This window comes from Pungitius pungitius, chromosome 21 (assembly GCF_949316345.1).
Source record: "Pungitius pungitius chromosome 21, fPunPun2.1, whole genome shotgun sequence".
Lineage (NCBI taxonomy): Eukaryota > Metazoa > Chordata > Actinopteri > Perciformes > Gasterosteidae > Pungitius > Pungitius pungitius.
The window spans coordinates 5,658,036-5,679,982 of record NC_084920.1 but is presented as its reverse complement, the minus strand read 5'-3'; the positions used below and the strand labels follow the sequence as shown (position 1 = coordinate 5,679,982).

Genomic DNA, 21,947 nt, shown 5'->3' with positions numbered 1-21,947 from the left:
GCTGCGTCTGAAAGAGCTCTGCTCGCTCAAATCCCTCCGAATCCCTGCTCCGTGGCTGCAGAATGTGTAGTACCACCTGGAGAAACTCCCCCTGAGGGATTGATTACTGAGCATCCTGTCTGCGCAGAGCCAAGGTGACTGCTGAGGTGCCTGCTGCACAATGGCCGTGTTGTTTGAGCGTGCACCAGGTTTCGTCCGGGTCGGTGTGACGCCGTACACGGGCCAGGGACACCTAGCGCCTGTAGACCACAGCTGCTACTCTCATTTTATGCCACAACAGTCCATTTCCAGGCCTCCATGTGCTCCTCCTGGCTTTGTAATTATCCCAGCATACGTGGGTTTGGAGAACTTACCAAAACAGTATTCGCTTCACTCACATTCAGCCTTTAGCTGGATAGGTCCCAAGTAAATGTGCAAATTCAGTGTTTAATGGAACTAATGATGACATTTTTTGGAAGATATCCTCTTTTTTCAAGAGCTTTTCTGTTTGGGGTCCAACATAAACACATGTATTTAGGTCAGTATAGACCAATCTTGGTATTTAAGCTTGCAATAAATCTGGGAGAATTGGGGTTCAGTTGAGTGTTCTTTACAGCATTTATTGACCTGAATGGGCTACTGTGGATGGAATATTTTCTTTAATGCCTTGGGTGTAACCTTGCGTCCAAGAGAAAATTTGGCATTGAGCCAAGTTAGTCTTTCTTCAGTGACAGGGCTTTTGTTCTGCACCGCCATCATTTCTCCGTAGAGAAGGCTTATAGGCCCGCACTTCTACAAAGTAGAAGAGAACCAGGAAACCAAAGCCTCATCATTGTTTACTTTCTATGAAAAATGGCCCCGATACTGAATTTAGAGGACTTCTCAGTAGATCTCACATCTATTATTAAATCAACATAAGCTGCAACCTTTGTGATATGAAATGCCAATATGCCTTATCTTGTGAATCAGTGTGCCATATGAACATTCACTTTAACATCAAATTTAAATTATGACCCCATATCAAAATCAGAATGGTCTATCAACCACAATGCAGAGCATTGGATTGACTTTATTGGGACCCAGATGCGTGTCGCCATAAGATTACTGGTGTTGTTGGATAGTTGCCAATGATTGAACATATTTCATCATTTTTACAAGCTTTTCATAAAAGATCAAAACATGGTTAGACTGCCGGGAAGCTCATAAATTTAATGAGTGGATGCAGCGTTCTTGCAGCATGGTTTTTGTTTGTAATCTGAATAGTGTTGATTAATCCCATCAACATCTCAGTCACTGTCATCATTGTGCTTATGTGATCCATCTGATCAGTGGCAGATAACGTACCTTTCCTTGCAGGTTGATGAAATCTACCATGATGAATCTTTGGGAACCAACATCAATGTTGTCCTTGTACGAATGATAATGGTGGGATACCGACAGGTGAGCTATATTTTTTTTAATATATATCCATGTATATATTTTTAACAGCTTTCAAAGGAAAAACAATTATTTTGTGCATCTTTGGAATATTTACAAAACACATTTTTATATATAAGGAACTCTGTTTATTCCTAACCAAAGAGATTTCCTACATTGCTGTTACTGCCTACAGAAAGTTATGGTATCAAAACACAAAGGAAAATTAATTAAATGGTAGTTTCATCTCGCCACTCCACTAGCTATTGTTGAAAATGATGTCAGAATAAACAAAGCCATTTCTTAAGAGATGTATTTGATTTCCTGCAGAAGGGTAGACTGAGTGGTAAACTTGTAGATGAATCCACTTGGCAATTAACTTGAGACTGAAAAAAGGCTCTTTTCATTAGTGAGCTTCGCAGGGGCCGGTAGACCAAAGATTTCCGTTACCCGTTTCTCACCTGTTTCCAGTCTTTATGCTAAGCTAAGCTAAGCTAAGCTAAGCTAAGCTAACACACATATTTGCCATACCAAGGTCGGAGTGTTATTGCTCTTCTCATCTAACTCTCAGCAGGAAAGTAAATAAGCGTATGTGTCAAAATGTTAAACAGTGAGTGACCATGCATTTAGGCACCTGGCTTTCTGCACTTAGTGTAGTGTATATGTAGAAACCAAGCTTCTGTGATTGTGTTTGGGGCTTAACACGATTTATTGTGTAGAAAGACACAATAAAAAACGTCTTGGCTATTTATTTAACTGTAATTGGGCTTCTAATTAGCACTTTAGATGGACGCGTGCAAATGAAAACATAAGACAAGGAGTCCTCAAATGTATTCAAAGTTCTCTCCAAAATAATGGTTTATAATATTTCCAAAATGTCCACAAACCACGGTCCTATTGGTTGTTATCCGTAACCCTAAGTAGGAAGCATATCTGTTGGTGGTTAAATAATGACTTTTGGCAGTTGCTTCTTGGCGTAACGTTTTCACCAAAGATGTTGATGCTAAAAAACACATTTCAACTCTGCGTCGAAAAGCCGTTCAATGAGGTTACTTGAGGTGAGAAGTTGAGAAGGGCAGGCTGGGGCTGGTATTACCTCTGTCTTAGGTACACGAAGCCACAACACAAACACACGGAAAACATATCCGTCCTCGTATTAGTCTGCTGGTAATCAAAGTCAAAAGTGGAGCCATTTGTCAACCTATTCTATTTCACCTTTCATGTATTCATATGTTAGCAGGCTGCAAATGACGCACTGAGGAGGTCACAATTGTCCACTTATAAATTCTGTGCATGATGACAGACAGCAGTGAGTTATGCCCTTGAGTGCCTTTTAATCTTCAGAAGTGACTGATGCTGCCTGGAGGCCGGGCATTGTGCATTTCACTTCTTTTGTCTGGTTGCCAAAGCAGAGCTACGATGTTTTTTACAGAACCATTTAGATGAGCTTGAACGTGTGTGAATGTTTCCCCAGCAAACAAAAGGGAGAAGAAAGACCAATGTTTTTGCCCGTCCATCTCGATACACCCTCCAGTGTGAGCTGTGCTGTTGTCAGTCACCACACTATTACATCCTCAACAGAACACAGCGGTCTTCATGCTGACTGAAGATTTCAACATGGCTGCCAATTCAATTTGCAGAATTATTCAAATTCCCTTTTAAATCAAATTAAATCTGCAGTACCCCTGTGAGGTGCATGAAGGAAATTTAGTTTTTATTTCTCCGATAATTATAGCCTAGATGTAACCTCGAAACCAACATGGATGGAGTGCATTCTGTTTGTTTTAGTGATTTAGAAGATAGCAAAACAAGAGCCAAAACAAGAGAGATAACGTTTTTTAAAATTTCTTTAACAGTCCATAAGCCTGATCGAGCGCGGCAACCCGTCCCGCAGCCTGGAGCAGGTGTGTCGATGGGCCAACACGCAGCAGCGCCGCGACCCCGACCACGCTGAGTACCACGATCATGCAATCTTCCTCACAAGGCAAGATTTTGGTCCCGCAGGTATGCAAGGTACTGTATTTTTCTCGATCGAGGACTGTGCAGACTGAGTGCTGATCTGCTTCCATTCACAAAGGGGTTGGCTTCAAGTCTTGCCCAGGTAAAGTTAATGCAAACCGAATTTGACCTTGCAGGAAAATAATTACGGAGAACCTTTCTGACTCGACTTTGACGCCACCCTGGATATAAAAACTTGATTGATATTGTTCAAGAAGGTTTTTGGCATGTAGAGAAAAAACAGAAATGTTTGTCAGTTATTTACTTCCACTAACAGGTGTTTTAACCAGTCCACTCAACCCTAATAAAACATGTATGCAATGATCCGGAGGCGTTTTATACCATACATGTTCTGTCGGTTTAGCACATGTCTCATGCTGTAATCTTTCTTTTCAGCCCTTCAAACAAATGTTGAAGTGAGCCTCCCAACCGCCAGTGAAACTTAGTCCCGAAACGAACAAAAATCCTTTTCAAGTTTAATATCTTGCATTGACCCGTGTTATTTTTAACTTCTAAAGCACATGTGTCATGTTCAGAGGACAACCCGAGGCTACCTGGTTTGCTTGTCACACCTTCGGATGTTGCCATGGCTGCCGTTGTGTTGTGTTCATAACAAGCCCAGTTTCTATGGCGCCCTGCCCTGTGATAGGGCCGGACCCGACATCGCACTCTCTTGTCAAAGTGTAACTGTGAGACGGTATATTCTATATCCAAATACAGATCATGTGGCTGTGGGGAAAAATAGAAAAATAATCCATTCAGTTTGTGTAGAAGCAAATACGCTGAATGGTTGTTTTTTGCTGGTGAATACGCCGCATTTATTAATTAGATCAGATCGGATGTTGTGAGTGATTTAAAGTTTCTTTGGTTTGCTCTTCTTGCCGCGGATTTCTTTGTGCTGGCATATTGTTCAGTTTCTTTGAGTTTAACAAGAATATGACAGAGACCGGGCCTCTTCTCACTCATGACATCAGCAGTGAGAGACACATATTTGACCCTTAGCTGCTGCTACTGCTGCTGCTGCTGCTGCTGCACCTCTTTGCTTCGATGTGCAAAATGTGCGAATTCACTTCATGGAATTCGAATTCCAGCTGCTTTCATGTATGGCTCATTCACTCGTAGCACTAAACGTATCAATTTTTCTTGCATTTACAAAAAGGAACCAGCATCTGGATCAAAAACTGTCCTTGATCAACATCATCATCATCATAATCATCACTGCAGGAAAAAAACAAATAAAAAAGAAGTCTGCGATCACGCACTTAGTGCAGACGTTTTTTCTTATTTTCCAACAATATCAAAATAAGCTTATGCATTTAAAGACTCTTTATCACCGGCTCTCTTTCTGCTGCATTCTCTGCTTTTTACCTGCATGCCAAAAGACGCTCTTCTGATGGTCAGAAAGCATGGAAATGATCTGACAACTGCCGAAAGGAGGCCGGGACGAGCGTACTTCTGAACCAAATTAAAACGCGCTGATCGCTGCACACCTCTTGATCGAGTTATGTTTGATGTTTGTTTTTTGCTTAACCGTCTGGTTGAAATGTGGTCGATGTAAGCAGAGGAATGATGAAATGTTTCCCAGCTTCATGTTGTTTGCAGAGTGAGGAGATGCTTCTTTTGCTTGAACTCTCTCTGGTATCTGCTGCACATCATCACTAAGCATGTTGCTTTTGTATTGCCATCAAGGCTTCAGTAGTAACATTTTGTGAAAGTTATACTTTAGTATCAGTGAATGGCATCTTGCTCTGAATGCAGACAGGCTAGATACATCACTTACATTGTTACCCAACAGATATTTCCCTTTAATGACTGCTTGAATAAACTTAAAATGTTTCATTTACTATTTTGAGAATATTTCAGCATTCAGATTTAAGACTGACAGACCCGCACCGCAACTGCATCACCTCTTCCTTATCATGTATTTTCCACCCCGGCCTCCAGCGTCTGAATGACAGTGTCACAACCCTCATCCTGGTTCTTGATTATTAGGGCTGTGTGGTCTTTTACGTTGCCCAGGTTACGCTCCAGTTACAGGGATGTGCCACCCGCTGAGGAGCTGCACCCTGAACCACGAGGACGGCTTCTCCTCCGCCTTTGTGGTCGCTCATGAAACTGGCCACGTGTGAGTAACAGCATGCCGATGAAAGGACCAGCGGGGTTTGCTGGATCTTACCACATCAAGCTGATAGTTCTGCATCTATCTGTATTTTTGTAATGGAAGATGGATCTCAGGAGAAAATCAATCCACGAAAGAAACACATGTTGCATATATGCATATACTGCTAGTACTGTTGATTTATATATAATATGTATATTATATATACATATATGTACTGTATATTCTAATGCAATCCAAGACAACTATTGGCCTGTAATACTTTAAATAGTTTTTGTTGTCACGGAGGTGTCAATTCATATGTTTTGACGTTTTAGTCAGGGTTGTTGTACTTGACTGCATTATGCTGAGTAGTGTCATCATCTATCTAAATGGAGGACCAAAAATAGGAAACTACCCTTACTAGAACATATTTCAATACACCAACGCCTTTAAAATGACCTTCCCCAGAAAAGCTTCCTGAAGCTTACAAAGCTTTATAAAGATAGCTGTAATAATGTTGTATCTGTTGTCAAATTGTCCCTGAGTTTATGTTATGTAGACCACTTTCATAAAGATTAGAATTAGAATTGCAGGAAGGCGGATTTTATTACCTTTGGACTGATCATCACTAGCTGTTTCTAATCTTATTTTTGAGCTTAACTTACCGGGCGAAGCTAATTTGCTGGGACAACATATTTTCTCGACTATTCTCGGAAGAAAGAGAATAACCGGATTTCCCAAAATGTTACACTATTTTCTTAAGATAAGCACATTACTAGATTACGGTATTTATTTACTTTGCACTTGTGTTCAGCTGTATGGCTCCTTATTATTTCAGCTTAGATTAGTGACAGGTTGTATCCACACAGTCTCTGAACCTATTGAGCTTTAGTTGAACTCCTTAGAAACCGCTCCCCGTGTCCATAAGCCAGAGATATGATGTTTAATTAGAATACATTAAACAAGATTGATTGTGGCCCTTTGAGACAAATCTGTGATTGAGTGAGGGTAACCATCTGCACACACATCCTTTCTTTAACTACACCGGTCCATTTAGCACTTTGTCTCTCTTCTGATGGGGCTCAAAATGGTTTATGAAGTAATGTCTGTGAAGTGTGCCCCCCACTGCGGCCCGAACATCAAAGTGTCCAGAAGAACTTGATTGACTGCCGCATTGCACAAAAGAACAGAAGAAAGGTCACTAAATCGTGGGCGGACTCCATCCTGCACCTGTCAGTGTATGACTAACTCACTGATTGAACGCACCACTTTCCAGAGGGGAAGACTTCGACTGTGATGCTGTGTGTAGTTCAAAGGCTATAGAGTTTCCAAAAAGTCACAGTGACGGTTTGAGACACACAGTTGAAATGCACATTTACCATTAAAAATCATCAAAAAACATCTATGCTATAAGAGCTATACAATTTTTATTTTAAACTAAAAAAACAGGAGAAAAATGTAAAGTCAGTCTTTAAGAAGACAGCATTTTCTTTTAATACGAGTATATTTTAAAAAAGTCTGAAAATAATTAGGGGAAACTCAACATTTTATAACTTTAAAAAGTAGCTTGAGTGAAATAATGAGGGTCTCATTGCTTACTGAAGTCTCATTTCTCCATTAGTTAAAAATGTGCTACTTCCAATGATTTTTAGGTAGGAAGCCAGATTCTTCAAATTATTCTTTCAGTCAATTGCCCATTCATCCAGAAACATATTAAGACGCTGTTTTGCTGATTTAAAGTCTTTGATTACCTCCTCCATCGGTTATCAGTCAGGTGATTAACATCTAAGTGATGAAATATTCTCAGTTGGCAGAGGAAGAAGTAACAGAATGAAATGAGAGTGTGTTATGTAATTACATAACCAGCGTGCGGCCCGTAATTGCTCAGCGACAAACACTGTCAGTGTTCTGTTTTTTTTCATTTGTTCTTTATTCATCTGTTTTCTGCAGCTGTTAGGCTGAGTTGTCTAATACCATTTTAAAACCTTTACATTGCGAAGCCAACCTTGTGCACCAAATCGTCACACAAACCATTACTCCCTACTGGAATATGTTCGGCAGCAATAACATTTGCCTTTGACCTCATTTCACGCAATACTTCATTCACCTATTTGGAATAGTACTTCATAAAATAATGAATTCGTCTCTTGATCTTTAATTCTACGATATTATCTCACTCTCCTCATGCTCAATAAACTATTTCTGTCCCATCAGGCTTGGCATGGAGCACGACGGCCAGGGCAACCGTTGTGCAGATGAGACCAGTATGGGCAGCATCATGGCGCCACTGGTCCAAGCAGCTTTTCACCGCTACCACTGGTCACGTTGCAGTAAGCAGGAGCTCAATCGATACATCCAGTACGTTCCGTTTCTTCTTCCCTTCCATCACTTCTGATGTTCTGCACGGCCATCTCTATCGCTTCATCTGGTCTGTTCTTCAAGTATCTCACATTCAGTGTGTGAATTTTTTTATTCTAATATTTTATTCAGCTCCTATGACTGCCTGCTGGATGATCCCTTTGAACACAAGTGGCCCAAGCTCCCCGAGCTCCCTGGCATAAATTACTCTATGGACGAGCAGTGCCGCTTTGATTTTGGTGTCGGGTATAAAATGTGCACTGCTGTAAGTCCTTCACACCTTGCTGAACCTCAACATATTACACACAGGAGACAATGGCCATTAATGAATATATTTAAAAAGATGAAGACAACTAGTTGAGTATTTACACACGGAAATAATACATTGAGAGACACACGCTTACATAGAACGTCAAGAATGTGTGATAACTATTACAGTAAGGGTGGATTTTCCACATCCACAGCAGATCAATGAAATCACTTGTTCATATTTCCAAAAGGAAAGACTGAAGCTCAAAATGACTTTCTTCTCATTTAGTTTCGAACATACGACCCTTGCAAGCAACTGTGGTGCAGTCACCCCGACAACCAGTACTTTTGTAAAACCAAAAAAGGTCCTCCGGTGGATGGAACAGAGTGCGCACCGGGAAAGGTGGGAAATCTCTCTGGATCTGCCTTGAATTACAATTTAGTTTTTGTTCAGCGCAGTCATTAGTCTGGACCTTTTTATTAACTTCTTTTCTTTTTGTCATTTTTCAGTGGTGCTTCAAGGGCCATTGCATCTGGAGATCGAGCCAGCAGCCTCAGGGCCACGATGGGAGTTGGGGCTCCTGGTCAAAGTTCGGCTCCTGCTCCAGAACCTGTGGAGGTGGAGTTCGTTCCCGCAGCAGACAGTGCAACAACCCGGCGTGAGTGCTGTGGCAGCGACACAATGAAATTATCTCTCTTTCAGTGGCTGAATAGTTTCTAATTGGCTCTTAGAGTGCTCATCCAACAGATAAATGACATGCTGTTAAAGTGTGAACGCAGAGCAATACAGTCAATACAGTCATTCCTTAAGATGTCAGTTTTTCTATCCAGTTTCCAGCCTACTATGAAATGCAAAGAAATGTATATATATTCAGTAACACAGCTCCCCCTTACCCTCCAGAAATAAGCAAGTGTATCATAAATATATGAAAGGAGAAGGATCAATTATTATAAATGATTGCTTAGTTTAGTTTAAGAGCAGATAATGGATCGAAATTATAATTTAATTTGTTCCATCTGCATTTAAATCCAGGTTCCATTTAAAAACTTCTTACCACGAAGGCTAATCTTCAGATGTTTGTGAATATCACACATTGTTTTTCATTCATCAGGCCTGCCTACGGAGGTCGAGATTGCCCCAGCTCCGCTTTCGACTACCAAATGTGCAACACGGAGGAGTGTGCTGGCCCTTACGAGGACTTCCGTGCTCAGCAGTGCATCCAGAGGAGCAACAAGTACCACAAAAACATCAAGCACACCTGGCTCCCTTACGAGCACCCAGATGGTAAGTATGTATGGAGCACAGCTAAGCCGGCTCTTTGGTTTTGAGGGTTTTAAGGCAACAAGGGGACTGATTTGCAGGAAAAAACTGCTCTCAAGAATCTTTGGAGACACATGAGTGTTGACATGTTCACATCCTCTGATGATATTCACATTAACCACGGTGGGTCTATTTGGGATTTTAGAGGCACGAAAATGTGAGATGAGCTGCAAGTCGAAAGAAACTGGAGAGGTGGTGTTCATGAACCAGGTGATGCACGATGGGACCCGCTGCAGCTACTCAGAGCCCTTCAGCGTGTGCGCCCGAGGAGAGTGTCTGGTACGTCCACTTCTCGCATACTAGAACCCCAGGCTGTCACAAACTCAATCCATGGCCTGTTTGTTTAGAGGCAAGACAAAACACTAAAATATAAATATCCTAACTTTTTAAAAAGAAATAGTTGACATTTGTTTTTTTGCCCTTCATAATTACTTCCCCATGCAGCGATTAGCAGGAGCAATGAGTAACAATAGAAAGGAGCTGTGATTTGATACGACATTGTCCTTTAAAGCCATACTTTAACGGAGTGTACTTTCAGTGAACACACACAGACATTCATTTCTGTCCACGTTCACCTCGGACATGAAGTTGACGTTTGTATTGTTGCAGGCCGGCCGCTCCTTGTTCTGGCTGCATTCCTGTTACGTCTGGTTGTCTTTCCAATACGCTTCTTATTAAACCTCTGAACCACATGCGCGCTGGGGTTTTCTCTTTGGAATTTCTCACCCAGTGGAGCCATCTCAGCGTGCATTAAAGTCAGGTGCTGCGTTGCCCTGATTTGATTTGACTTTGCTGTTCCCCATCACAGCATGTAGGCTGCGACAAGGAGGTCGGTTCCTACAAACAGGAGGACAAATGTGGAGTGTGCGAAGGGGACAACTCTCACTGTCGGACCGTCAAGCTGACGCTCACCAAGACGCCCAAAAAGAATGGTAACTGTCGGCTACGTGGAAAGGCGGGCGCTGAAGTCAGCAACGCTGCTTCAGACAAGTTATTATATGAGATGACATCATTTTAAGGGCTGAACTGATCCGTGTCTCTCTGTCTTTTTAGGAATGCTGAAAATGTTCGACATCCCGATGGGAGCGCGCCACATAGTCATCGAAGAGAATGAGACTTCGCCTCATTTAATTGGTAAGTGGAAACACATGTTATTATTGGTGCTAATTAACAGAATGATTCAGTGCACACGAGAATTTTTTTCAAAATTTTAAACATTTGCTGTTTGTGATCTTTTTTTATTTTTTATTACCACATCACACGGTTATAATTACTTAAATAACAACTGTGAAACTGAAATTACTTGTACAGAGAACAGGGTCCTCAAACCTCAATGCCCTTTGAGTTTTCTTACTAGTCCTTCCTTGGAAAAGGGATTTATTTTGATATCTGAGTAGGCAGTAAGAATGTCTCTTTTTGAGATTTCTGTTGGTTCTTCCGCAATGGATTCATAACTTTATGGTATTAAAGATGAGCAAAAACAATTTAATCCTAACTGGCACTATGTTTCCTTTTAGAAATAGATTTTTCATACTTAAAACAAGCAAACCTTTGTTTGACTTTTTTGAGTGCAATAATATGAACGAATTTGGAGTTTTAATATATTATCAATGAGCAAACACTAAAAAAGAAATGTGTCAGTCAGTCAGTTCGCGGTATCAGTGTGATTAGCCGTGAGAAATAAGACCTGAGAAATAAGTGACAGGCTGATATTATTTCTCTTCGAATAGCTCTCTGTTACGACGATGACGAGTCAGGATCCAAGTGGCGTTCAGCCGTTCCCTGTGAAGATATTTGATGGGATGCACAGATCAAACACACTATTTTTACTGCCCTTTACTGACAGCTGTGAAGAATCAAGTAACTGGAAACTTCATACTGAATGCAAAAAGTGAAGACGCTGAAACGAAGACATTCATCGAGAACGGTTTACAGTGGGAGTATTCTCTTGATGGTGCGAAGGAGACCCTGGAAACAACTGGACCTTTGTATGAAGCCATTGTGGTGCTGGTGAGTGCTGCTGAAACAGGATCATCGCTCTTTGCTTTTTCCTCCTTTTCTTCTTTTTTTTTCTAATTAACTTCCGTTTTTTTTGCAGGTTATTCCCCAGGAAGAAGACTCAAAGATAAGCCTGACGTATAAGTACATCATACACGAGGACCTGTTACCGCTTATCACAAACAACAATGTCCTTTTGGCCGAACTAGACACATACGAGTGGGCACTGAAGAGCTGGTCTCAGTGCTCCAAGCCCTGCGGGGGAGGTCAGTGACTCTTCAGTACATATTTTTATAACAAATCATTAAAGCTGCACATTGTTACGTGGTGTGTGCCAGGAAAACTGAAAAAATGATGATATATTCAGATGTTTGTGAGTGATTGCGGTTGGTCAACAGTGGATAAAGCCACTGAGGTACTCATAGAAATGTATTGTCAAAAGTTTGATAATAATTTAAATAATTCATGCCAAGTGCCACTCATTTGTTATTTTCAATTTTTCTTGTTTTAAATATTATTGCTGTCATGGGTGTTTTAGATTTCAGAGTTTGGTATATCTCTGTATGGAAGATTCAATATATTTAAACCTCCCATGTTTCAGGCATTCAGTACACTAAATATGGATGCAGGAGGAAGAGTAACGGCCGCTTGGTACATCGAAACTTTTGTGAAACCAGCAAAAAGCCCAAACCCATTCGGAAACGCTGCAATGTCCAAGAGTGCAGCCAGCCCACGTAAGTGCCCTCCAGCTTGACACGGTATTCTTTTGATAGCTAGAGTGGCATTAAAAGCGGTAATAATAGCTCCAGCTTTAACTGTCCAGCCTGAAAAAGAAGGTAAGAAAATCACCGTAATGCCAGAAACCTTCAGAGGAACCTGCTGTGCTGACAGGTGGATGGTGGAGGAGTGGAGTCCCTGCAGTAAGACGTGCGGGAAGCTCGCCTACCAGACCAGGGCGGTGCAGTGCATGCAGGCGCTCCACAACGGCACCAACCGGCCCGTCCACAGCAAGCACTGCACCGAGGACCGGCCGGAGACGAGGAAGCTGTGCAACCACACCGCGTGCCCCGCCCAGTGGAGGACAGGGGCGTGGTCTCAGGTGAGTGAAATCGCGTAACTTTGATTTAGTGAGTTGTCAGTTTGATAAACGCACACAAACTTATTGAGTCATGGAAAGCTGGTGTAACCAAATGCTGTTCTTATATCCAGTCAAACCAGGAGAGACTGGTAAAATAAAACCTTTGTAAATTGCTACCATGTTGTGCTGTTTAACCTTGGTACACAAAGGGCTGATTATTGTTAACATACTACATTTGTTTTTAATTACCTTTTGTAATTTAATCCATTAAGAATTTTTCCCCATTTCTAACCCACCTGGGGGCTCGATTGGAAAATGTGAGCTCTTCTATCTGCTCATTTCCTGAGCAGGGCTCCCACTACAGCAGCAGGGCTTCATTCATTTTATTTTTTATAAAGAGAGAAAAGAGGTCCTTGTACATATAGGTAAGACTTAAAAATAATAATATCCCGTTAAGAAAATATAGAAGGAGCGGTGACAGTGTCGTAAATCAATTCCCTCATGTCAAGTTAGGTTGTTTGTGTGTGTGTGTGTGTGTGTGTGTGTGTGGTGTATTGCAGTGTTCAGTGACCTGTGGTGAAGGGATTCAGCAAAGACAGGTGGTCTGCAAGGCCAGCGACAACACCATCGGAGAATGTGAGGGCGAGAAGCCGGAGACAGTCCTCATTTGCAAACTAGTTTCTTGTCCAGGTGAGACCCAAACATGCAAGTAATCATGAAACAGTATTTATGAATTTACCAGTTCGATTCCTGTCTCACAAGCACTGAAGAAATTGTGGGTGGTCGGCGTCTGCTGCATCAACCACCTTTAGTCATAATCGTCCTGGGGTACCAGCTACCAAAACAATATTTGATTGAATATGTTTTTTTGTGCGTTTGCATGATGAACGTACCAGCTGCTATGACTACACTTAAATGTCCTCTAAGGACAAAGAACCTTTTTAAATACCTCATGGACCCTGTCTAAACTGAAATATCAGCTTCTGCAACATTTTTTTAAATTTAGCCTCCTGTTAAAACAAGTGGGTGCCAGCGATGTTGTTTCTGTGTCCAGACACAGTGGAAAATAAAGTGTTTTTTGTCAAAAACAGAAAGACGTCCCATTGTGCCGTACCAAGCGGGGTTTCCAAATAGACGTCTGTTTTTTTTTTAAGTAGAGAGAGGTTGTCAAGAGCTTTTCTTCTATTTCGGAGCTTCTTTTCATTGCCTCGTGTAGTAATATATTTTTTGCCTTATATCTTCCTCCAATCCAGGACAGCCAGGGACTCCTCTCACTGCTGGAATAATGGAAAACTCCACAATAAAAGACGAAGCTGTGCACCAAAGAACTCCTGAAAACCCTGTTCACAAAATATCTTCAAGTAGGTCAATATGTAAATTTGTTCGATCAAATGTACACGTTTTATTGGAATCCCCCTCGGTGACGCCCTCTCACCTCTTATCTCTAGATGAGCCATGTCAGGGGGATAAATCCATTTTCTGTCAAATGGAAGTTCTTGCCCGATATTGCTCCATCCCTGGATATAATAAGCTTTGCTGTGAGTCTTGCAACAAGAAAGAAAACCTCACCACACACGTCCCCGACCTCCAAAACACCCAAGTGGCCTCAGCTGAACCTGAAACCCCAGCTCCTTCTCGCCCTGCAACCCGCAAGGCTCCTCCGCCCGCCACCACCCCCGGCGCGGCGCCAACCACTAAGCCCGCCGCCCGGCGGCTCCGCGCCACCGTCCCGCCAACCACCGCCGCCACTGCTGGTGAAGCCTCGCCATCCACGGGTTCCGCGGCGCCCAAGGGTCCCGCCGGGGACTCCGCCCTCACCGCTGGGAAAGGAGAGTCAGAGGCGGGGCCTCTTCTACCTCCGGGGCCTCCGCGGCCCACAGCAGACTCCACTGGAGGTGCCTCCAAAGAGCACAGTCCAAACAGCACTTTAGGCCCAGTCGCTGCCAGGTCAAGAAGGGACGCTCTGGGAGCCGAGAGGGACTCGAGCAAGCGCTGCACCGAGGACCGGCCGGAGACGAGGAAGCTGTGCAACCACACCGCGTGCCCCGCCCAGTGGAGGACAGGGGCGTGGTCTCAGGTGAGTGAAATCGCGTAACCTTGATTTAGTGAGTTGTCAGTTTGATAAACGCACACAAACTTATTGAGTCATGGAAAGCTGGTGTAACCAAATGCTGTTCTTATATCCAGTCAAACCAGGAGAGACTGGTAAAATAAAACCTTTGTAAATTGCTACCATGTTGTGCTGTTTAACCTTTGTACACAAAGGGCTGATTATTGTTAACATACTACATTTGTTTTTAATTACCTTTTGTAATTTAATCCATTAAGAATTTTTCCCCATTTCTAACCCACCTGGGGGCTCGATTGGAAAATGTGAGCTCTTCTATCTGCTCATTTCCTGAGCAGGGCTCCCACTACAGCAGCAGGGCTTCATTCATTTTATTTATTTTAACGAGAGAAAAGAGGTCCTTGTACATATAGGAAAGACTTTAAAATAATAATATCCCGTTAAGAAGATATCGAAAGAGCGGTGACAGTGTCGTAAATCAATTCCCTCATGTCAAGTTAGGGTGTTTGTGTGTGTGTGTGTGTGTGTGTGTGTGTGTGTGTGTGTGTGTGTGTGTGTGTGTGTGTGTGTGTGTGTGTGTGTGTGTGTGGTGTATTGCAGTGTTCAGTGACCTGTGGTGAAGGGATTCAGCAAAGACAGGTGGTCTGCAAGGCCAGCGACAACACCATCGGAGAATGTGAGGGCGAGAAGCCGGAGACAGTCCTCATTTGCAAACTAGTTTCTTGTCCAGGTGAGACCCAAACATGCAAGTAATCATGAAACAGTATTTATGAATTTACCAGTTCGATTCCTGTCTCACAAGCACTGAAGAAATTGTGGGTGGTCGGCGTCTGCTGCATCAACCACCTTTAGTCATAATCGTCCTGGGGTACCAGCTACCAAAACAATATTTGATTAAATATGTTTTTTTGTGCGTTTGCATGATGAACGTACCAGCTGCTATGACTACACTTAAATGTCCTCTAAGGACAAAGAACCTTTTTGATACCTCATGGACCCTGTCTAAGCTGAAATATCAGCTTCTGCAACTTTTTTTAAAATGTATCTTTCTGTTAAAAGAAGTTGGAGCCTGTAAATTTGTTCGATCAAATGTACACGTTTTATTCGAATCCCCCCCGGTGACGCCCTCTCGCCTCTTATCTCTAGATGAGCCATGTCAGGGGGATAAATCCATTTTCTGTCAAATGGAAGTTAATGCCCGATATTGCTCCATCCCTGGATATAATAAGCTTTGCTGTGAGTCTTGCAACAAGAAAGAAAACCTCGCCACACACGTCCCCGACCTCCAAGCTGAACCTGAAACCCCGGCTCCTTCTCACCCTGCAACCCGCAAGGCTCCTCCGCCCGCCACGGCGCCAACCACCGCCGCCGCCGCCACTGCTGGTGAAGACTCGCCATCCACGGGTGCCGCCGCGCCCAAGGGTCCCGCCGGCGACTCCCCCCTCACCGCTGGGAAAGGAGAGTCAGAGGCGGGGCCTCTTCTACCTCCGGGGCCTCCGCGGCCCACAGCAGACTCCACTGGAGGTGCCTCTAAAGAGCACAGTCCAAACAGCACTTTAGGCCCAGTCGCTGCCAGGTCAAGAAGGGACGCTCTGGGAGCCGAGAGGGACTCGAGTCACAGGACCCTGTCGGCTCGGCAATGAACAGTGAGCGATGTTGTGAACGTGCTGCTCAGTTGAGACGGTCTCGTTCATTAGATCTCTCTCGGCGGCATGTGATAGAATCACTGCAGATGTTTTCTCTCTCTTTTATTTTGGCAGAAATTGTATTGTTTTTTCCATGCCAGTGAATTTAGACCAGACCAGCGATGGTTACCTCATCAAAACTCCGGTGATCTGTGCGCAGCGTCGCTCCAACCTCTGCGCTTCAAATATGAAACGGAAGAGAAAAAAACAAACTTCAGGTCAGGTGCTGTAAACTAAAAACGACTTCAAGGCGTGTTCAAAATGTGATGACTGCATTGCTACATTCATGTTTTTATCTGTGTACAGTTGTGTAATCCTGTTTTCTCAAGTGCATTAGAACTACTATTGAACTTGTATTGTGAACATGCGAGGAGAGGCCATGGTTTTGAAGGTGCACGTGTCATGGAGAATGGAGTGTGCCACCTAGTTGGCAATGGAGTGTGCCACCTAGTTGTAGATCCTGCTTTCATCTCATAATTAGTGTTGTTTTTCAAGGGTCCATTTTAAAGACAAATTAAATAACACAAAGGAAGTTGGCCGTTTTATCATTTTTATTTCATGTCATTCTGTTTCAAGAATTGGTACAATTTTAAAATATCTCAAAAATATATTCTTTAAACCTTTTAAACAGCTGTTTCTCTTATTCCCTCTACTAACCTCACAATTTACTGCCCAGTGACCATTCGATGATTTATCTCTCATTTAAAGACACCCAGATGTTTTTTTACCAGATGTAAAAAGGTTGTGGCACCTAAAACTTACATAACTAGATACACAAAGGCATGGCTCAGCAGAGGGTGGCAGCAGAGTGCGTTACACAACAGCTGCGAACATCGACACCAACCTCTTAGTTGTGGATTAAGCGGAGTAGGGAGAACCAATTGGCCTAATTTCCTAACATTTGTTAAGTCTACATAGAAACAGAAATGTTTTTGGTGTCACTAACTCTTGACAAGCAGCTTGGTGCAGTGACTCCGTGGCACAAAGATATTACTAACCAAACCAAACTAACCAAATGTTCATTATTACGAAAAACAGACGTTCCCTTATCCCTTCATTATTTAATTGCAAATATAATGAATTCTTTTTCTTTCTCGTTTTGTAGGATAATCTAATGATTTATAATAAGAATTCAATTATTTTTCCAGTGGCACACTCCAGACTCCGTAGACGTCACTCTTGGCTCACAGCCTCATCGCTTCTCTGTCCCCGGTGCTCTTTTTCGTTCTTTGTTCCCAAAACTAACGTACCAGTGATTATAGTCACTGCTAAACCCAACCCAACTGTAGCATGCCCACCCTCTGCCTTTTGTGGACGTCACTGACTTAGAAGAAAACAATGTAAGGATGAAAAAAAAAAATCTGTTTTTGTATCTGATATATATTTTTTAGAGAAAATGTATATAGTGTAAATTTGAACTCACGAAAAGAAATGAACAACCAGGAATTGAATGGAAAGTATGTTGCAATTGTAAAATGTAGGCGATGCTGTAAGTCTACAGACTGTGGTTGGTCCTACTGTTACGTCATTACTGCATTGCAGATCATAACATCATTATTTTTATTGTATAGTTCTTGTATATACGTAATGAAAGCTTTAAATGTTAATATTTATTGAATTTTTATGTGCTATGGAGAACAAAGTAAAACAAGTTTGAAAGAACAGAGATTGTTGTTATTTATGTTTCTTCCACAGTTTTTTATTCATCTTGTCTTCCATTGTCTTCCCATGTGGTCAGCTGACTTTAGGCATGTAGTTTTACTGTAATTGAGTTGAGAGCAGCCACCTGTTATCAAAACAACCAAAACAGGCACATTAAAGGACTTTATTAATTTTTTTCCAGCTGTCCTTCAGTTAGTTAGTGTGTGAAAAGATACATGGTGACTCCTAATCAGGACATCTTGAGGTTTAAGTGGCACACTGTGACATAAATTCCTATGAACCAGCCGCCGTCTGCCTGGCTGTGGCCGGGCCGCCGATAGACTGGCATCCGCCGGCTCTGGAGCGGAGCCTCTCCCCTAGGCAGCGTCTTCTGCCCTCGCTGAAAGGTCCTCCTCGTGCCGAGCAGCGAGTCTGTCACCGTAGCTTCATCACCCAGTCTTGTCCTTTTGAGTGATGACAGGGGGAGTGAAGGGTCGGGGTGGGGGGGTGGGGGGTAGCTGCACGTGTGGGTGTCTCGGAGACTCAATCAGCCCGGGGTGGTGCCCGCTGTGAGGCGTGTGCGGAGGTGTCTGGTGAAGTCCAGCTGGGCTCGGGGTAAAGCCTGATTGACAATAGACTTTGGCAGCCAGCCCTGAGGACAAGATCGGAACTTTAGTGACTGTCCGTCAAACAGAGAGAATAACAGTGATTTACAGTAGTTTCCATAATGACATTTCTGGCATTGTGATCCACTTTTAAAAAAAACAATAGCAACACAGAGCTGAAAATTAAACTGCAATACTACAATGAAAGGGAAATGCAAGCTTACAACTACATGTAATGGTCTTCATCAGCAAATATCTGCATAGTTATCAAGTAAACTGAGCAGGTTTCCAGTGGCTGTATTGGGTCAGGTCCAAAAAGCTCGATCCTACACTTCCCATAATGCTTATAACAGTCTTAAATCACCTGTGGACCTGTGTCCACTTCATTCAATCTGGACACCAGTTAATGTTACGGGCTCTATATCTATATCACAAAGTATGTTTATTTTGTCAAACTATATATTAGGTTATCATAAGGTTAGGTATGGCACACCTGGCGTGTGACATAAATCAAACAGCAACAGGTGCTGTGTCTAGCTAACATGCTAAATACTGAGACGCTAGTTTGAGTTTTTCGAGTCCGTGTGAATCTGACTTCAATGTCCTGTATAAAGAAACAGTGACAGTGTTCTTTTTTACTTTTATTTTGAAGTACATTCTGCATCTGAAAATCCTTTTAGCATATTGCTTTCCTGAAGCGGATGGGTTGTGTTTTGTTGTTGTTTGTTATGTTTTATTTTTGAGCGGTTAATCAACTGCATAAAGCAGAAAATGAACAATCTGAGCAGCTCACTCAGCATCAATTCAATATCATTTTACCTTAACATCCATATTTAGAAGCCACGTGAAGCGGCTTTTTCCGACATCGTCGCCCAGAGCCTGAATGACGATGCAGGTCGGTCCATCCTCGGCTCTGCAGAAGTGCAAAGGCAATAACTTAACATACTTGTGAATATAATATTCAGTTATGAGCGGGGCAATTGTGCTATTCTATTTCAGACCTAAAACATTCACACACTACTGTCATCCCTCTTGGTTTCATCAAGTTATAGAAATAAGTTAATATTTAATACATCCATGTTTGCAGCATGACTCCAGGGCAAATATGCAAATTGCACGCTGAGCTACACAGCTATACTTTTTCTTTATTTATACTTCTTTGACTTGATTACTTTGACCTGAAATATGTGTGCATTAGTACATCATCCTCAACTGTACTTTGTGGTGTGATAATTTGCAAATTAATTAATTTATTGCACAAATGCAATAAATGAGGACTGTGAACATTTCTACTTGCTAGTCATCATTGAGGTTTCATTAAGCAACAGCTTAAAGTATGATTTAACTGCTGCGTCTGTACAGCCTCTCAAAGCCATTAGCATGTCTGTAGACCTTGTGTCTCATTTTAACATTACTTATAAACTAATTACTAATAAAATGTTGCTTTTATTTTAGTTTTTGGTTCTCTTCTGCTTTTCTTCTAAATTTTCAAATAAAAAGATTCTCTGACATCCGCCTGACTGATAAAACATTTGTATCGCAAAAACAGATATGACAGCTAATAACGGACCGTCGGAACAAAGTGTTAGAGAGGAAATTGTTTGAGTAAATCAAAAACCTGAAGTCTGAAGTCATAGATTCTTTTCCACTTTTGCTGACATCTTACCCCATAGAAGACTAAAATAGCTCCACTCAGACACAGTTATAAGAGAGAGCTTCATGAGTTTAATGAAAGTGCTGAATATATATTTAAAATGCAATGACTCGTGGCTAGATAAATCAGTATGCTTGGGATCCTACCTCACAAAGCCTGCCTGAGGTGGGAAGGACTCCAGCTGAATGGCTGCCCCTCCAAGATAAACTCTGGACTTTTGCTTGCAGCTGTGTCTGACACACAGGAAATCCCTTTGGCCAATTAGATTTCCCGCTGTTTCCGCTGAAACCTCATGAGTGACAATTGTTTCGGGTCCGACGTGCTTCAGAACCTAAAAGAAAAACCAATCAAAAAACAACAAGAAAATAGCCAAACTGCAGGACAAGATTGCCGTGAGCGGTCTGGTGACGTAAGAATACATTACGCTTGCTGCATGAACTCATTGAGTTGTGACTTTTAAACAAAACTGGCTGCAACTGAATATGTATGAATGAAACGTTTAAAAAAAAGGGTTTCAAACTGCTTTATTGTTATTTTATTTTCCTAGGTTACAGCTTCACTGATGACCCCGTGTTCATTGATCAAAGGTCAGCCGCTCACTTTGATGCGCTGGATGCTCGGGTTCCACTGGTGCATCTCCTCCACTCTGACAAACAGGATGTCGTAGAGCTCGTCCACACTGGCGTCCAGGACCGCCTCCAGCCGGAAGACCTTCCCGGCCCCGGGCGTCACTTTGCTGCAGATCACATCGCCCTCGCTCTTAAAATAAGTTTCAAAAGGGCGTTGATTATATTACACACACACACACACGTCTTTAATCATCACAGTTATCTTTTTTTTTTTTAAATGAATCTGATGTTACCTCTGTCTCGACCTTCCATCCTTGTGTGTCTTCTAACATACGGAGAGCCTTCCTCATTGCCTCTTGGCCTTTTTGTACATACAGCAGCTGGTCTTCTTTCATAGGCACAGGATTTATATCTTCCGATTTGGGCTCTGCAGAAAGATCATTCGTGCTTATCTTTCGACAACTGCGCCGCTGAAACCAGAACACATTTGTTTTTGTTTTGTTTCTTACCGTTACGCTTCAATCCGCTTGTGATGAGATGGTGGAACTGTCCCCATCGCTGCCGCTGTGTGAGCTCCTGGCCTATCACTGCCACGGCTGTGCGTTGAAGTCCTGCATGATTGACCGGTTAGGAAATCAGAAAAAGAAACAAAAGTTCAGCGGATTTTACACAAAGCGCTCCCGTTTTCACGAGCAGGAATAAACGCAAGCGACCTTCCTCAGAGTATTGAGAGCGTTTACCTGTAAGACTCCTCAGATGTGGGTATGAGATTCCACAGCAGAGCTTTACAACAGCTGGCAGCATGTTGTCTGACTTTGGCAGTGACAGCCAAGCAACACAGTGGGTCTGTGCTCTTTATATGGCCCCTGAAGGACGTCGCGGTCAGATAAGGGCCGGAGAAGATAGGACCAGTTTGGAATTCTGTTCCCAAGGCCACGTTTGGCGAGGAGAGTCAGAGAGGAAGTCATCGCGCATTTGGCGCATTTTCAATCAAAGTGTGAAAGAATAGAGTTTCCAAAGTTAAGAGATGTTTGCATAAGGGCCATCCTACTTGAGATTCACATATAATAACAGAGACAGCATTGAGTGGTAACCTCAACACCTCCACTTTCTGTCTTTCTACCTTGTCGGGGAAAGTGCTTTATAATTTGCCTCTCATTCTACCATAAAAACATGCAATCACGTATCAGTTGCGCCATGCAAATTGCAGGTCTGGTCATCAGCAGC

The 21,947-nt window shown here is 42.5% G+C and overlaps 2 protein-coding genes across 5 annotated transcripts in view; one reads left to right on the top strand and one right to left on the bottom strand.

Annotated features, from left to right (window-relative positions):
• The window catches only part of LOC119212990 (A disintegrin and metalloproteinase with thrombospondin motifs 3), a 31,001-nt gene extending 13,084 nt beyond the window's left edge, over nucleotides 1-17,917 (top strand). Inside the window, exons 5-24 of one of the 4 annotated variants that reach the window (XM_037463922.2) lie at nucleotides 1,336-1,419; nucleotides 3,252-3,399; nucleotides 5,413-5,518; nucleotides 7,709-7,852; nucleotides 7,985-8,117; nucleotides 8,391-8,504; nucleotides 8,612-8,760; nucleotides 9,214-9,386; nucleotides 9,568-9,701; nucleotides 10,231-10,354; nucleotides 10,476-10,556; nucleotides 11,269-11,432; nucleotides 11,521-11,686; nucleotides 12,022-12,154; nucleotides 12,312-12,519; nucleotides 13,059-13,188; nucleotides 13,752-13,859; nucleotides 13,947-14,575; nucleotides 15,167-15,296; nucleotides 15,713-17,917. In XM_037463922.2, the coding sequence (XP_037319819.2) occupies nucleotides 1,336-1,419; nucleotides 3,252-3,399; nucleotides 5,413-5,518; nucleotides 7,709-7,852; nucleotides 7,985-8,117; nucleotides 8,391-8,504; nucleotides 8,612-8,760; nucleotides 9,214-9,386; nucleotides 9,568-9,701; nucleotides 10,231-10,354; nucleotides 10,476-10,556; nucleotides 11,269-11,432; nucleotides 11,521-11,686; nucleotides 12,022-12,154; nucleotides 12,312-12,519; nucleotides 13,059-13,188; nucleotides 13,752-13,859; nucleotides 13,947-14,575; nucleotides 15,167-15,296; nucleotides 15,713-16,209 (3,555 nt within the window). In that variant the 3' untranslated portion in view covers nucleotides 16,210-17,917. Of the gene's footprint in view, nucleotides 1-1,335; nucleotides 1,420-3,251; nucleotides 3,409-5,412; nucleotides 5,519-7,708; nucleotides 7,853-7,984; nucleotides 8,118-8,390; nucleotides 8,505-8,611; nucleotides 8,761-9,213; nucleotides 9,387-9,567; nucleotides 9,702-10,230; nucleotides 10,355-10,475; nucleotides 10,557-11,268; nucleotides 11,433-11,520; nucleotides 11,687-12,021; nucleotides 12,155-12,311; nucleotides 12,520-13,058; nucleotides 13,189-13,751; nucleotides 13,860-13,946; nucleotides 14,576-15,166; nucleotides 15,297-15,712 lie in introns of all 4 variants that reach the window. The other 3 variants (XM_037463920.2, XM_037463923.2, XM_062560053.1) reach the window with 3 other exon arrangements.
• A 522-nt stretch (nucleotides 17,918-18,439) lies between these two features.
• star2 (steroidogenic acute regulatory protein 2) lies at nucleotides 18,440-21,536 on the bottom strand. The gene is made up of 7 exons (XM_037463925.2): nucleotides 21,461-21,536; nucleotides 21,230-21,331; nucleotides 21,014-21,147; nucleotides 20,752-20,910; nucleotides 20,298-20,482; nucleotides 19,317-19,410; nucleotides 18,440-18,544 (listed from the first exon to the last, which is right to left on the bottom strand). The coding sequence occupies exons 1-7, from the start codon at nucleotides 21,522-21,524 to the stop codon at nucleotides 18,440-18,442; spliced, it is 843 nt and encodes a 280-aa protein (XP_037319822.2). The 5' UTR covers nucleotides 21,525-21,536.
• Nucleotides 21,537-21,947: the final 411 nt, after the last annotated feature.

Coding starts and splice junctions, on each gene's coding strand:
- star2 (XM_037463925.2), bottom strand. CDS start 21,524: ATGCTGCCAGCTGTTGTAAAGCTCTGCTGTGGAATCTCATACCCACAT. Junction 20,911..21,013: donor GATGGAAGGTCGAGACAGAG/GTAACATCAGAT, acceptor ACTTATTTTAAG/AGCGAGGGCGATGTGATCTG. Junction 18,545..19,316: donor TTCTAAATATGGATGTTAAG/GTAAAATGATAT, acceptor TCTTGTCCTCAG/GGCTGGCTGCCAAAGTCTAT.